Raw genomic sequence first — 14,597 nt, forward strand, 5'->3', positions numbered from 1 at the left:
GTGCCATGATTGGGCGAGGGTCACCACTTTGTCAACAAATGCGTGAGCAAATTGTCAAACAGTTTCAGAACAACATTTCTCAACCAGCTATTGCAAGGAATTTAGGGATGTCACCATCTACAGTCCGTAATATCTTCAAAAGGTTCAGAGAATCTTGAGAAATCACTGCACGTAAGCGGCTAAGCCTGTGACCTTCGATCCCTCAGGCGGTACTGCATCAAAAAGCGAGATCAGTGTGTAAAGGATATCATCACATGGGCTCAGGAACACTTCGGAAAACCACTGTCAGTAACTACGGTCGGTCGCTACATCTGTAAGTGCAAGTTAAAACTCTACTTTGCAGAGCGAAAGTCATTTATCAACAACACCCAGAAACGCCGCCGGCTTCGCTGGGCCCGAGCTCATCTAAGATGGACTGATGCAAAGTGTAAAAGTGTTCTGTGGTCGGACGAGTCCACATTTCAAATTGTTTTTGGAAACTGTGGACGTCGTGTCCTCTGGAACAAAGAGGAAAAGAACCATCCGGATTGTTCTAGGCGCAAAGTGTAAAAGGCAGCATGTGTGATGGAATGGGGGTGTATTAGTGCCCAAGGCATGGGTAACTTACACATCTGTGAAGGCACCATTAATGCTGAAAGGTACATACAGCTTTTGGAGCAATCCAAGCAACGTTATCATGGACGCCCCTGCTTATTTCAGCAAGACAATGCCAAGCCACGTGTTGCAACAGCGTGGCTTCGTAGTAAAAGAGTGCGGGTACTAGACTGGCCTGCCTGTAGTCCAGACATGTCTCCCATTGAAAATGTGTGAATTCTGTTTTTATTCACGAATTACACAACATGCCAATTTCCCTGGTTTGGGGTTTTGTAATTAAATGAAACAAACCCAAGAAAACACACTGGAAAGGTGTGTTATTGTTTGTGGACGAGTTCGCTCTCGCTCCTCATTTTCCATAAGTCATGAAAAAAATATCAATAATTATCGATATCGACCACGGAAAAAAATGAAAAAACATCCAACATGCCACCGCAGAGATGAGGCCAACTTCCTTTTACACTTGTAAGACAGTTCACATGGTCGAAATGTGCCCAACCCTTCTTGAAATATCAACAAATGGGGTCAACTTCAGAGGTTGTAAAGCAAAGTAGAAGTTAAAACCTCACCGGGTCCACTTTGGCGAGTGCATGCAGTATCGATGTGGTGGCGAGTGATGAAACATTAACCAAACAATGTTGAACCCAGACCAGCTGCTTCACAAGCCAGCTATGAGATCTCGCTGGTCGGAAGCATTAAGTGCAACAATGATGGGGTGAACATGGTCCAAAAAAAAAAAATAAAACACCTTCCAGTTTGAACTTTGGACCGCTTTTGTGCGGATGCAAAGCAGCGAGGAGCATGAAGTCAAACAGGCCGAGGTGGAATAAGGTAAATGATTACACCGCCAACATGGAGGTGAGATGCGCGTCATGAAATGATGCAACAGTGTAACACAACACGTGCTGGTGCTAATCGGTCCTCTCCATCCCTTGCTGGACTCAAGTGGCGCTCAAAAGCAAAATATAACATTAGTGAAGCACCAGCCCTTTTGTCCCGCATGAGAAAAGGTACGAGTTTATGTACATTTTTTATTAAAGAACAAAAACTACTGTCGTCGTCAATAATTCTCCCCATAAATGTTCTGATATCGGACAGGGGTTTTATTTGACTTCTTGAGAGAATTCTTCTCCTATCTGCTCAGCTGCTCCACACGGCCACGCCCCTTTTCTCTCCTAATGTAGTGCTGGTCGCCAACAGTACGTCTCCTCTGCCTACCCCTCAAAACTCAAACATTCCAGTTTTTGTCCTTCTTTTCTGGCATCTTACTCCCGTTTTGTTTGTTTGTTTTCGCTACTGTAACAACGGACTCGCTCGACAAGCCTCCGTCTGCAACACTCGGAGCGTATTATATATTTTTGGGAACAAACAGTTGACCTTCCCCCGGCTAGATGAACCCGCCCCGTGTATACGCCCACCACTTTGTGAAGACGCATGCTTCGCTACAAATATATATATATATATATATATATATATATATATATATATATATAAATGCAGATATATATGTGGAAATATATGAATAAATGTAGATATACATGTACATATGTAGATATACATGTAGTAGATACACGTATAAATGTAGATATACATGTATACATGTAGATATACATGTATACATGTAGATATACATGTAGATATACATGTATAAATGTAGACATATGTAGAAATATATAAATAAATGTAGATACACATGTAGATACACATGTATAAATGTAGATATATGTAGAAATATATAAATAAATGTAGATATATACAGTATAAATGTGGATATACATGTAGATATACATGTATAAATGTAGATATACATTATGTAGATATGCATGTATGAATGTAGATATATATGTATAAATGTAGGTAGATACATATTGTATAAATGTAGATATGTAAGTAGATGTATACAGCATAAATGTAGATACATACAGTATACATGTAGATACCTACAGTATAAATGTAGATGTATATGTACAAATGTAGATATACATGTATAAATGTAGATACAAACAGCATACATGCAGATATGTATGTAGATACATACAGTATAAATGTAGATATATATGTAGATATACACGTATAAATGTAGATATACATGTATAAATGTAGATATGTATTTAGATACATACAGTATAAATGTAGATATATATGTAGATATACATGTATAAATGTAGATATTCATGTATAAATGTAGATATATATGTAGATATACATGTATAAATGTAGATATATATGTAGATATACATGTATAAATGTAGATATACATGATGTAGATATGCATGTATGAATGTAGATATATATGTATAAATGTAGATACATATTGTATAAATGTAGATATGTAGGTAGATGTATACAGCATAAATGTAGATACATACAGTATACATGTAGAAACCTACAGTATAAATGTAGATGTATATGTACAAATGTAGATATACATGTATAAATGTAGATACATACAGTATACATGTAGATATGTATGTAGATACATACAGTATAAATGTAGGTACATACAGTATAAATGTAGATATATATGTAGATATACACGTATACATGTAGATATACATGTATAAATGTAGATACATACAGTATAAATGTAGATATGTATTTAGAAACATACAGTATAAATGTAGATATATATGTAGATATACATGTATAAATGTAGATATACATGTATAAATGTAGATATATATGTAGATATACATGTATAAATGTAGATATACATGATGTAGGGGATGGGACAAATGCAGAGGACAAATTTCACCACATCTAGTGTGTGTGTGACAATCATTGGTACTTTAATCTTAATCTTAATGTAGATATGCATGTATAAATGTAGATATATATGTATAAATGTAGATACATATTGCATAAATGTAGATATATATGTAGACATACATGCATAAATGTAGATATACATGATGTAGGGGATGGGACAAATGCAGAGGACAAATTTCACCACATCTAGTGTGTGTGTGACTATCATTGGTACTTTAATCTTAATCTTAATGTAGATATACATGATGTAGATATGCATGTATGAATGTAGATATATATGTATAAATGTAGATACATATTGTATAAATGTAGATATGTAGGTAGATGTATACAGCATAAATGTAGATACATACAGTATACATGTAGATATCTACAGTATAAATGTAGATGTATATGTACAAATGTAGATATACATGTATAAATGTAGATACATACAGTATACATGTAGATATGTATGTAGATACATACAGTATAAATGTAGGCACATACGGTATAAATGTAGATATATATGTAGATATACATGTATAAATGTAGCTATACATGTATAAATGTAGATACATACAGTATAAATGTAGATATGTATTTAGATACATACAGTATAAATGTAGATATATATGTAGATATACATGTATAAATGTAGATATACATGTATAAATGTAGATATATATGTAGATATACATGTATAAATGTAGATATACATGATGTAGATATGCATGTATAAATGTAGGTATATATGTATAAATGTAGATATATATTGTATAAATGTAGATATGTAAGTAGATGTATACAGCATAAATGTAGATACATATAGTATACATGTAGATATGTATGTAGATACATACATACATACAGTATAAATGTAGATACATACAGTATAAATGTAGATATACATGTATAAATGTAGATATATATTGTATAAATGTAGATATGTAAGTAGATGTATACAGCATAAATGTAGATACATATAGTATACATGTAGATATGTATGTAGATACATACATACATACAGTATAAATGTAGATACATACAGTATAAATGTATAAATGTAGATACATACAGTATAAATGTAGATATGTATGTAGATACATACATACAGTATAAATGTAGATACATACAGTATAAATGCAGATATATATGTAGATATACATGTATAAATGTAGATATACATGTATGTATGTAGATACATACAGTATAAATGTAGATATATATGTAGATATACATGTATAAATTTAAACAGATGTAGATATACATGTATAAATGTAGATATATATATGTAGATACATACAGTATACATGTAGATACATACAGTATAAATGTAGATATATATGTAGATACATACAGTATACATGTATATACATACAGTATAAATGTAGATATATATGTAGATACATACAGTGTACATGTATATACATACAGTATAAATGTCGATCTATACTGTATAAATGTAGCTATATATGTAGATACATACAGTATAAATGTAGATACAGTATACATGTAAATATATACAGTATACATTTAGATACAGTACAAATGTAGATACAGTATAAAGGTAGATCTATAGATTATAAATGTAGATATGTATACAATATAAATGTAGATATATACAGTATAAATGTAGATACAGTATAAATGTAGGATCAGTATAAATGTAGATAGAGTATAAATGTAGACGTATAGAGTATAAATGTAGATGTATATATACTGTATGTATTGATATAGATGCTGTCATCCAATGGTCAAACCTTGTAAGGATGAAAGGATGCTACTGAGCACAAACAAGAGGTGACAGTCCGCCGATCCATTTACTACCAGTCTACGTGTTGACGTCTACCTGAGGGACTTTCAGTGGGCGTGGCCTGCTTACCTTGGTGATGAGCAGAGGTTCACCATGCTCCAGTCCTCCTCGCAGCGTGAATCCCCACGGCGCACCTCCAGAGAGCAACACTTCCACCAGCTTCCAGCCCTCCCCGTCTCGGGTCCTCGCTTCCAGCTCGGCCGCCTTGTGCGTCACATGCCAATGGCCGCCGGCTTCTACGTGGTGCGGGTCTACCTTGGAGTCCATGACACTGGAGGAGGAGGAAGAGATGGATTTTTTTTAAGGCATTTTAATATTAAACAAAAACGTAAATAAATGGGAGCTTCTCTCTTCCGCCCAAAAAAATCCAATAAAAAAACATTCAAAAAGTACTCACTTTACATTTGGTGACTAGAATATTAACAAGTATTAGTGATATTGTTATTATAAGTGCTAACGCAGACCGACTATTTATGGCGGCGACGTGATCACTTCCTGTGTCCCTATGTTGACATCATCGAGTAGTCTGCTACTTCCTCGCTTCCCTGCTCCCTGTAAATGCATTCTAGATCAGTGTTTTTCAACCTTTTTAGAGCCAAGGCACATTTTTTGCGTTGAAAAAATGCGGAGGCACACCATCAGCAGAAATCGTTACAAAAAACTAAACTCAGTTGACAGTAAAAATTTGACGTCGCAATTGTTGGATATGAATTTAAACCATAACCAAGCATGCATCAATATAGCTCTTGTCTCAAAGTAGGTGTACTGTCACATCACACCTGGACTTATTTGGAGTTTTTTGCTGTTTTTCTGTGTGTAGTGTTTTAGTTCTTGTCTTGCGCTCCTATTTTGGTGGCATTTTCTCTTTTTTTGGAATTTTCCTGTAGCAGTTTCATGCCTTCCTTTTTTAGCGATATTTCCCGCATCTACTTTGTTTTAGCAATCAAGAATATTTCAGTTGTTTGTTATCCTTCTTTGTGGGGACATTGTTGATTGTCATGTTCGGATGTACATTGTACATTTGCTCCCCAGTAAGTCTTTGCTGTCGTCCAGAATTCTGTTTTTGTTTACTTTGCAGCCAGTTCAGTTGTAGTTTCGTTCTGCATAGCCTTCCCTAAACTTCAATGCCTTTTCTTAGGGGCACTCACCTTTTGTTTATTTTTGGTTTAAGCATTAGACACCTTTTTACCTGCACACTGCCTCCTGCTGTTTCCGACCTCTACAAAGCAATTAGCTACCCGCCGCCTCCTACTGATATGGAAGAGTATTACACGGTTTCTCTGCCGAGCTCTAGACAGCACCGACACTCAACAACACATCATTTGCAGACTATAATTACTGGTTTGCAAAAATGTTTTTTAACCCAAATAGGTGAAATTAGATAATCTCCCACGGCACACCAGACTGTATCTCACGGCACACTGTTCTAGATCATAAATCATGCCTCTCACCTGGTTAGTAGAAGGATGAGGACGTATTCCAACAAGTTGGGACACTTTGACCGCCGTTTAGGACCCGGAAATGGCGAGAACGACACGAAAAGACGCTTGGTGCCACCTCCCTTTTCTTGACGATTATTCTTCATCTAAAGAGGAATATATGAACATCCTAGCAGTCGGCATCTTAATGACAGCAGACCTTGTACAGTAAGGGATGTTTTATTGTGTTTTTTGGCTCTCGTGAAGTCTGCAGTGAGTAATAATCAGTGGTGATGTTTAAAAAGAGCAAACGTTGTGATGCGTTGGAGGACATCCTAGTTCCGGGTCATATTCCGAGGGTTATATATTTATTTTGACAGATAAAACAGATGAAAGTAAAGCTCTGCTCTTTACTCTGTATGCTTTATAAAACAGAGCACATCCTACAAGCTTTGTAGCTTGTCAATACTAATGTTAGATACATTTGCATTTCATTGACGATTGTGTTGTTTTCTTGAATTAACACAACTCTTTCATTCATTTGAAACATTAAACAAACATCTTTGTGCCAGAAATGCTGTGATAGGACAACAAAAAAAGACAACACATGTTGTGTTGTCAGAGCAGACAACTTAATAGTGCCTCCTTTTGGAACTTTGACCAGACATGTTTGTGGTAGAAATGCCAACATAAGACCAAAAAACAAGACAACAAAACAAGACAACATAAGTTTTGTTATCAGGGCAGACAACTTAATATTCCATTCATTTGAAACGTTAAAACTAACGTGTTTGTGGCACAAAAATGAATGCTAAGATAAGACCACGAAACAAGACACCGGTTACGTTGTCATTGCAGATAACTTAATAGTTCCTTTATTTGAAACATTATGCATGTTTGTGGTGGAAATGCTAAAATAAGACAAAAAACAAACAAAACAAGACAACACTTGCTTTGTTTTCAGAGCAGACAACTTGATGTTTTCTTCATTTGAACTGGGAAACAAATGTGTTTGTTGCACAAAATAAATGCTAAGACTAAAAAACAAGACAACAAAACAACATTAGTTGCGTTGTCAGAGCAGAAAACTTTGTATTTCATTTATTTTAAACGTGAAACACATGTGTTTGTGGCACAAAATAAATGCTAAGATAAGACCACAAAACAAGACAACAAAACAAGACTACACCTATTATGTTGTCATTACAGATAGCTTAATGTTTCATTCATTTGAAACGCTATGCATGTTTGTGGTGGAAATGCTAAACTAAGACCATAAAACAAAACAAGACAACTTGTTTTGTTTTAAATACAACAAAACAAGACAACATTTGCTTTGTTTTCATTTGAAACAGGAAACAAACCTGTTTGTGGCACAAAATAAATGCTAAGATAAGACCACGAAGCAAGACAACACCTGTTATGTTGTCATTGCACATAACTAAATGTTTCATTCATTTTAAACTTTATGCATGTTTGTGGTAGAATTGCTAAGATAAGACAACAAAACAAGACATTTGTTTTGTTAACAGAGCAGACAACTTGATGTTTCCTTCATTTGAAACGTGAAACACATGTGTTTGTGATACAAAATAAATGCTAAGATAAGACCACAAAATAAGACAACACCTTTTATGTTGTCATTGCAGATAACTAAATGTTTCATTCATTTTAAACGTTAAGCATGCTTGTGTTGGAAATGCTAAAATAAGACAATAAAACAAAACAAAACTTGTTTTGTTTACAGAGCAGACAACTTGATGTTTCCTTCATTTGAAACGTGACACGTGTTTGTGGCACAAAATAAATGCTAAGATAAGACCACAAAACAAGACAACAAAACAAGACAACCTATGTTGCGTTGTCAGAGAAGACAACTTTATATTAATTCATTTGAAATGTGAAACAAACGTGTTTGTGGCACAAAATAAATGCTAAGATAAGACCACAAAACAAGACAACATATGTTTTGTTTTCAGGGCAGACAACTTTATATTTCATTCACTTTAACCGTTAAATAAATATGTTTGTGGCACAAATTAAATGTTAAGATAAGACCACAAAACAAGACAACACCTGTTATGTTGTCATTGCAGATAACTTAATATTTCATTCATTTGAAACGTTAAGCACGTTTGTGGTAGAAATGCTACGATAAGACAACAAAACAAGACAATGTTTGTTTTGTTTACACAGCAGACAACTTGATGTTTCCTTCATTTGAAACATGAAACACGTGTGTTTGTGGCACAAAATAAATGCTAAGATAAGACCACAAAACAAGACAACAAAACAAGACAACACCTGTTACGTTGTCATCGCAGATAACTTAATATTTCATTCATTTGAAACGTTAAGCACGTTTTTGGTAGAAATGCTAAGATAATACAACAAAACAAGACAACATTTGTTTTGTTTACACAGAAGACCACTTGATGTTTCCTTCATTTGAAACGTGAAACATGTTTGTGGTAGAAATGCTAAGATAATACAACAAAACAAGACAGCATTTGTTTTGTTTACACAGCAGACAACTTGATGTTTCCTTCATTTGAAAAGTGAAACAAAGCACAAAATAAATGTTAAGATAAGACCACAAAACAACACTTATGTTGTCATTGCTTATAGCTAAATGCTTCATTCATTTTAAACGTTAAGCATGTTTGTGGTGAAAATGCTAAAATAAGACAATAAAACAAAACAAAAACAAAACAACAGTTTGTGTTCAGAGCAGACAACTTGATGTTGCCATCATTTGAAATGTGAAACACACGTGTTTGTGGCACAAAATAAATGCTAAGATAAGACCACAAAACAAGACAACAAAACAAGACAACATGTTTTGTTTTCAGGGCAGACAACTTTATATTTCACTTATTTTAAACAGTAAATAAATATGTTTGTGGCAAAAATGAAATGTTAAGATAAGACCACAAGACAACACCTGTTATGTTGTCATCGCAGATAACTTAATATTTAATTAATTTGAAATGTTAAACATGTTTGTGGTAGAAATGCTAAGCTAACACAACAAAACTAGACAACATTTGTTTTGTTTACACAGCAGACAACTTGATGTTTCCTTCATTTGAAACGTGAAACACACGTGTTTGTGATACAAAATAAATGCTAAGATAAGACCACAAAACAAGACAACAAAACAAGACAACACGTGTTACGTTGTCATCGCAGATAACTTAATATTTCATTCATTTGAAACGTTAAGCACGTTTGTGGTAGAAATGCTAAGATAATACAACAAAACAAGACAACATTTGTTTTGTTTACACAGAAGACCACTTGATGTTTCCTTCACTTGAAACGTGAAACATGTTTGTGGTAGAAATGCTAAGATAAGACAACAAAACAAGACAACATTTGTTTTGTTTACACAGCAGACAACTTGATGTTTACTTCATTTGAAACATGAAACACGTGTGTTTGTGGCACAAAATAAATGCTAAGATAAGACCACAAAACAAGACAACACCTGTTACGTTGTCATCGCAGATAACTTAATATTTCATTCATTTGAAACGTTAAGCACGTTTGTGGTAGAAATGCTAAGATAAGACAACAAAACAAGACAACGTCTGTTTTGTTTACACAGCAGACAACTTGATGTTTCCTTCATTTGAAACGTGAAACATGTTTGTGGTAGAAATGCTAAGATAAGACAACAAAACAAGACAACATTTGTTTTGTTTACACAGCAGACAACTTGATGTTTCCTTCATTTGAAACGTGAAACACACGTGTTCTTGATACAAAATAAATGCTAAGATAAGACCACAAAACAAGACAACACCTGTTATGTTGTCATTGAAGATAACTTAATATTTCATTCATTTGAAACGTTAAGCACGTTTGTGGTAGAAATGCTAAGATAATACAACAAAACAAGACAACATTTGTTTTGTTTGCACAGCAGACCACTTGATGTTTCCTTCATTCGAAACGTGAAACACACTTGTTTGTGGTACAAAATAAATGCTAAGATAAGACCACAAAACAAGACAACAAAACAAGACAACATGTTTTGTTTTCAGGGCAGACAACTTTATATTTCACTCATTTTAAACATTAAATAAATATGTTTGTGGCAAAAATGAAATGTTAAGATAAGACCACAAGACAACACCTGTTATGTTGTCATCGCAGATAACTTAATATTTCATTCATTTGAAACGTTAAACATGTTTGTGGTAGGAATGCCAAGATAAGACAACAAAACAAGACAACATTTGTTGTGTTTACACAGCAGACAACTTGATGTCACCTTCATTTGAAACGTGAAACACGTGTGTTTGTGATACAAAATAAATGCTAAGATAAGACCACAAAACAAGACAACACCTGTTATGTTGTCATCGCAGATAACTTAATATTTCATTCATTTGAAACGTCAAGCACGTCTGTGGTAGAAATGGTAAGATAATACAACAAAACAAGACAGCATTTGTTTTGTTTACACAGCAGACAACTTGATGTTTCCTTCATTTGAAAAGTGAAACAAACGTGTTTGTAGCACAAAATAAATGTTAAGATAAGACCACAAAACAAGACAACACTTATGTTGTCATTGCTTATAGCTAAATGCTTCATTCATTTTAAACGTTAAGCATGTTTGTGGTGAAAATGCTAAAATAAGACAATAAAACAAAACAAAACAACACTTTGTGTACAGAGCAGACAACTTGATGTTCCCTTCATTTGAAACGTGAAACACACGTATTTGTGGTACAAAATAAATGCTAAGATAAGACCACAAAACAAGACAACAAAACAAGACAACATGTTTTGTTTTCAGGGCAAACAACTTTATATTTCATTCATTTTAAACGTTAAATAAATTTGTTTGCGGCACAAATTAAATGTTAAGATAAGACCACAAGACAACACCTGTTATGTTGTCATCGCAGATAACTTAATATATCATTCATTTGAAACGTTAAACATGTTTGTGGTAGGAATGCTAAGATAAGACAACAAAACAAGACAACATTTGTTGTGTTTACACAGCAGACAACTTGATGTCACCTTCATTTGAAACGTGAAACACGTGTGTTTGTGATACAAAATAAATGCTAAGATAAGACCACAAAACAAGACAACACCTGTTATGTTGTCATCGCAGATAACTTAATATTTCCTTCATTTGAAACGTGAAACATGTGTGCTTGTGATACAAAATAAATGCTAAGATAAGACCACAAAACAAGACAACACCTGTTATGTAGTCATTGCGGATAACTTAATATTTCATTCATTTGAAACATGCTTGTGGTAGAAATGCTAATACAACAAAACAAGACAACATTTGTTTTGTTTGCACAGCAGACAACTTAACGTTTCCTTCATTTGAAACGTGAAACACCCTTGTTTGTGGTAGAAATGCTAAGATAAGACCACAAAACAAGACAACAAAACAAGACAACACCTGTTATGTTGTCATTGCGGATAACTTAATATTTCATTCATTTGAAACATTAAGCACGTTTGTGGTAGAAATGCTAAGATAATACAACAAAACAAGACAACATTTGTTTTGTTTGCACAGCAGACCACTTGATGTTTCCTTCATTTGAAACGTGAAACACACTTGTTTGTGGTAGAAATGCTAAGATAAGACCACAAAACAAGACAACAAAACAAGACAACACCTGTTATGTTGTCATTGTGGATAACTTAATATTTCATTCATTTGAAACATTAAGCACGTTTGTGGTAGAAATGCTAAGATAATACAACAAAACAAGACAACATTTGTTTTGTTTACACAGCAGACAACTTGACGTTTCCTTCATTAGAAACGTGAAACATGTTTGTGGTGGAAAAGCCGAGCCAAGGCAACAAAAGAAGACAATCAAGAGGTTAACACCTGTTGTGTTGCCAGAGCAGACAACTTAATGCTCTTAACGCGCACAAACGCAACAAAGGCGACCATCTTCGACAACCGCAGCGACAAAATAAACCCACTAAAGTCGCCTTTTTTTGTTTTAGCGACACTCAGTGACAAGTGGAAGAGTGAACTAAAGAGTAAATTGTTGCAAGAGTAGCTAGGGAGGACATTAAAAGGCTGCTCTTACCTGACTGTTCAACTTGTGGTGACCACGCTAGCGAACTTATCCACCGGCCTGACTTTGATCTTCATTACCACACTTCTCTACATTTTCAAACACTTTTCTACAGCTGCCTGCACATTACGCTCCTTTTGCTGCTTCCTCGTCGGCGAAGTGTGCCGCCGCTTCCCGGGGGATGGACCTTAGGAGCGGGACACTCCGGGCGGAACACACCGCCGATGCGCGCGCACCCACACACTGGCACACTAGCAATGGAAGTTCGTCACAACAGCGCCCCCTGTTGTCAGCCGCCGAATACTACACAGTCTTTAAAAATAATATAAATAAAGGTTCATTTGTGTCTTTATTACGAAGGTTTTCTTTTAAGACACTTGAATTGTTTTGCCTTTTTTTTTTTTAACATCAAATTTTGCAAACAATTGCATTAAATAAACATTTATGAGGAAAAAAATGTGTATGTTTAAAATCCCAGTTCGGTAAAATACAGTGTTTAGCGCAGAAATATTTGTTAACTTGCTACGAAACTCGAGACTCACTTCCGGTGAATTAAACCTGAAGAAGTCGAGCCCGTCTCAGAACCAGCCAATGAGGTGTCAGGTTTCAAGTCATGTGACACGTGAGGAGCTCCATGAGGTGTTGGAGGAGCACCATGATGTGTTGGAGGAGCTCCATGATGTGTTGGAGGAGCTCCATGACGTGTTGGAGGAGCACCATGATGTGTTGGAGGAGCTCCATGACGTGTTGGAGGAGCTCCATGACATGTTGGAGGAGCTCCATGACAAGTTGGAGGACAACAAGGCATGTTGGAGGAGCTCCATGACTGTTGGAGGAGCTCCATGATGTGTTGGAGGAGCTCCATGATGTATTGGAGGAGCTCCATGATGTGTTGGAGGAGCACCATGGTGTGTTGGAGGAGCTCCATGATGTGTTGGAGGAGCACCATGATGTGTTGGAGGAGCACCATGACGTGTTGGAGGAGCTCCATAATGTGTTGGAGGAGCACCATGATGTGTTGGAGGAGCTCCATGATGTGTTGGAGGAGCTCCATGATGTGTTGGAGGAGCACCATGGTGTGTTGGAGGAGCTCCATGATGTGTTGGAGGAGCTCCATAATGTGTTGGAGGAGCACCATGATGTGTTGGAGGAGCTCCATGATGTGTTGGAGGAGCTCCATAATGTGTTGGAGGAGCACCATGACGTGTTGGAGGAGCTCCATAACGTGTTGGAGGAGCACCATGATGTGTTGGAGGATCTCCATGAGGTGTTGGAGGAGCTCCATGAGGTGTTGGAGGAGCACCATGAGGTGTTGGAGGAGCACCATGATGTGTTGGAGGAGCACCATGATGTGTTGGAGGAGCTCCATGAGGTGTTGGAGGAGCTCCATGACATGTTGGAGGAGCTCCATGACGTGTTGGAGGAGCTCCATAATGTGTTGGAGGAGCACCATGATGTGTTGGAGGAGCTCCATGATGTGTTGGAGGAGCTCCATGATGTGTTGGAGGAGCACCATGATGTGTTGGAGGAGCTCCATGATGTGTTGGAGGAGCTCCATGATGTGTTGGAGGAGCTCCATGATGTGTTGGAGGAGCACCATGATGTGTTGGATGAGCTCCATGATGTGTTGGAGGAGCTCCATGATGTGTTGGAGGAGCACCATGATGTGTTGGAGGAGCTCCATGATGTGTTGGAGGAGCTCCATGATGTGTTGGAGGAGCACCATGAGGTGTTGGAGGAGCTCCATGACATGTTGGAGGAGCTCCATGACATGTTGGAGGAGCTCCATGACAAGTTGGAGGACAACAATACATGTTGGAGGAGCTCCATGACTGTTGGAGGAGCTCCATGATGTGTTGGAGGAGCACCATGATGTGTTGGAGGAGCTCCATGTGTTGGAGGAGCTCCATGATGTGTTGGAGGAGCACCATGATGTGTTGGAGG

At 36.3% G+C, this 14,597-nt stretch overlaps 1 protein-coding gene across 3 annotated transcripts in view; it reads right to left on the reverse strand.

Annotated features, from left to right (window-relative positions):
• The window catches only part of shroom2a (shroom family member 2a), a 90,697-nt gene extending 77,790 nt beyond the window's left edge, over positions 1 to 12,907 (reverse strand). The window contains exons 1-3 of one of the 3 annotated variants that reach the window (XM_062039027.1): positions 12,666 to 12,907; positions 6,610 to 6,743; positions 5,228 to 5,429 (exon numbers count right to left, since the gene is read on the reverse strand). In XM_062039027.1, the coding sequence (XP_061895011.1) occupies positions 5,228 to 5,429; positions 6,610 to 6,743 (336 nt within the window). In that variant the 5' untranslated portion in view covers positions 12,666 to 12,907. The remainder of the gene's footprint in view (positions 1 to 5,227; positions 5,430 to 6,609; positions 6,744 to 12,665) is intronic. The other 2 variants (XM_062039028.1, XM_062039029.1) reach the window with 2 other exon arrangements.
• Between the last annotated feature and the right edge of the window lie 1,690 nt (positions 12,908 to 14,597).

This window comes from Entelurus aequoreus, linkage group LG27 (assembly GCF_033978785.1).
Source record: "Entelurus aequoreus isolate RoL-2023_Sb linkage group LG27, RoL_Eaeq_v1.1, whole genome shotgun sequence".
Lineage (NCBI taxonomy): Eukaryota > Metazoa > Chordata > Actinopteri > Syngnathiformes > Syngnathidae > Entelurus > Entelurus aequoreus.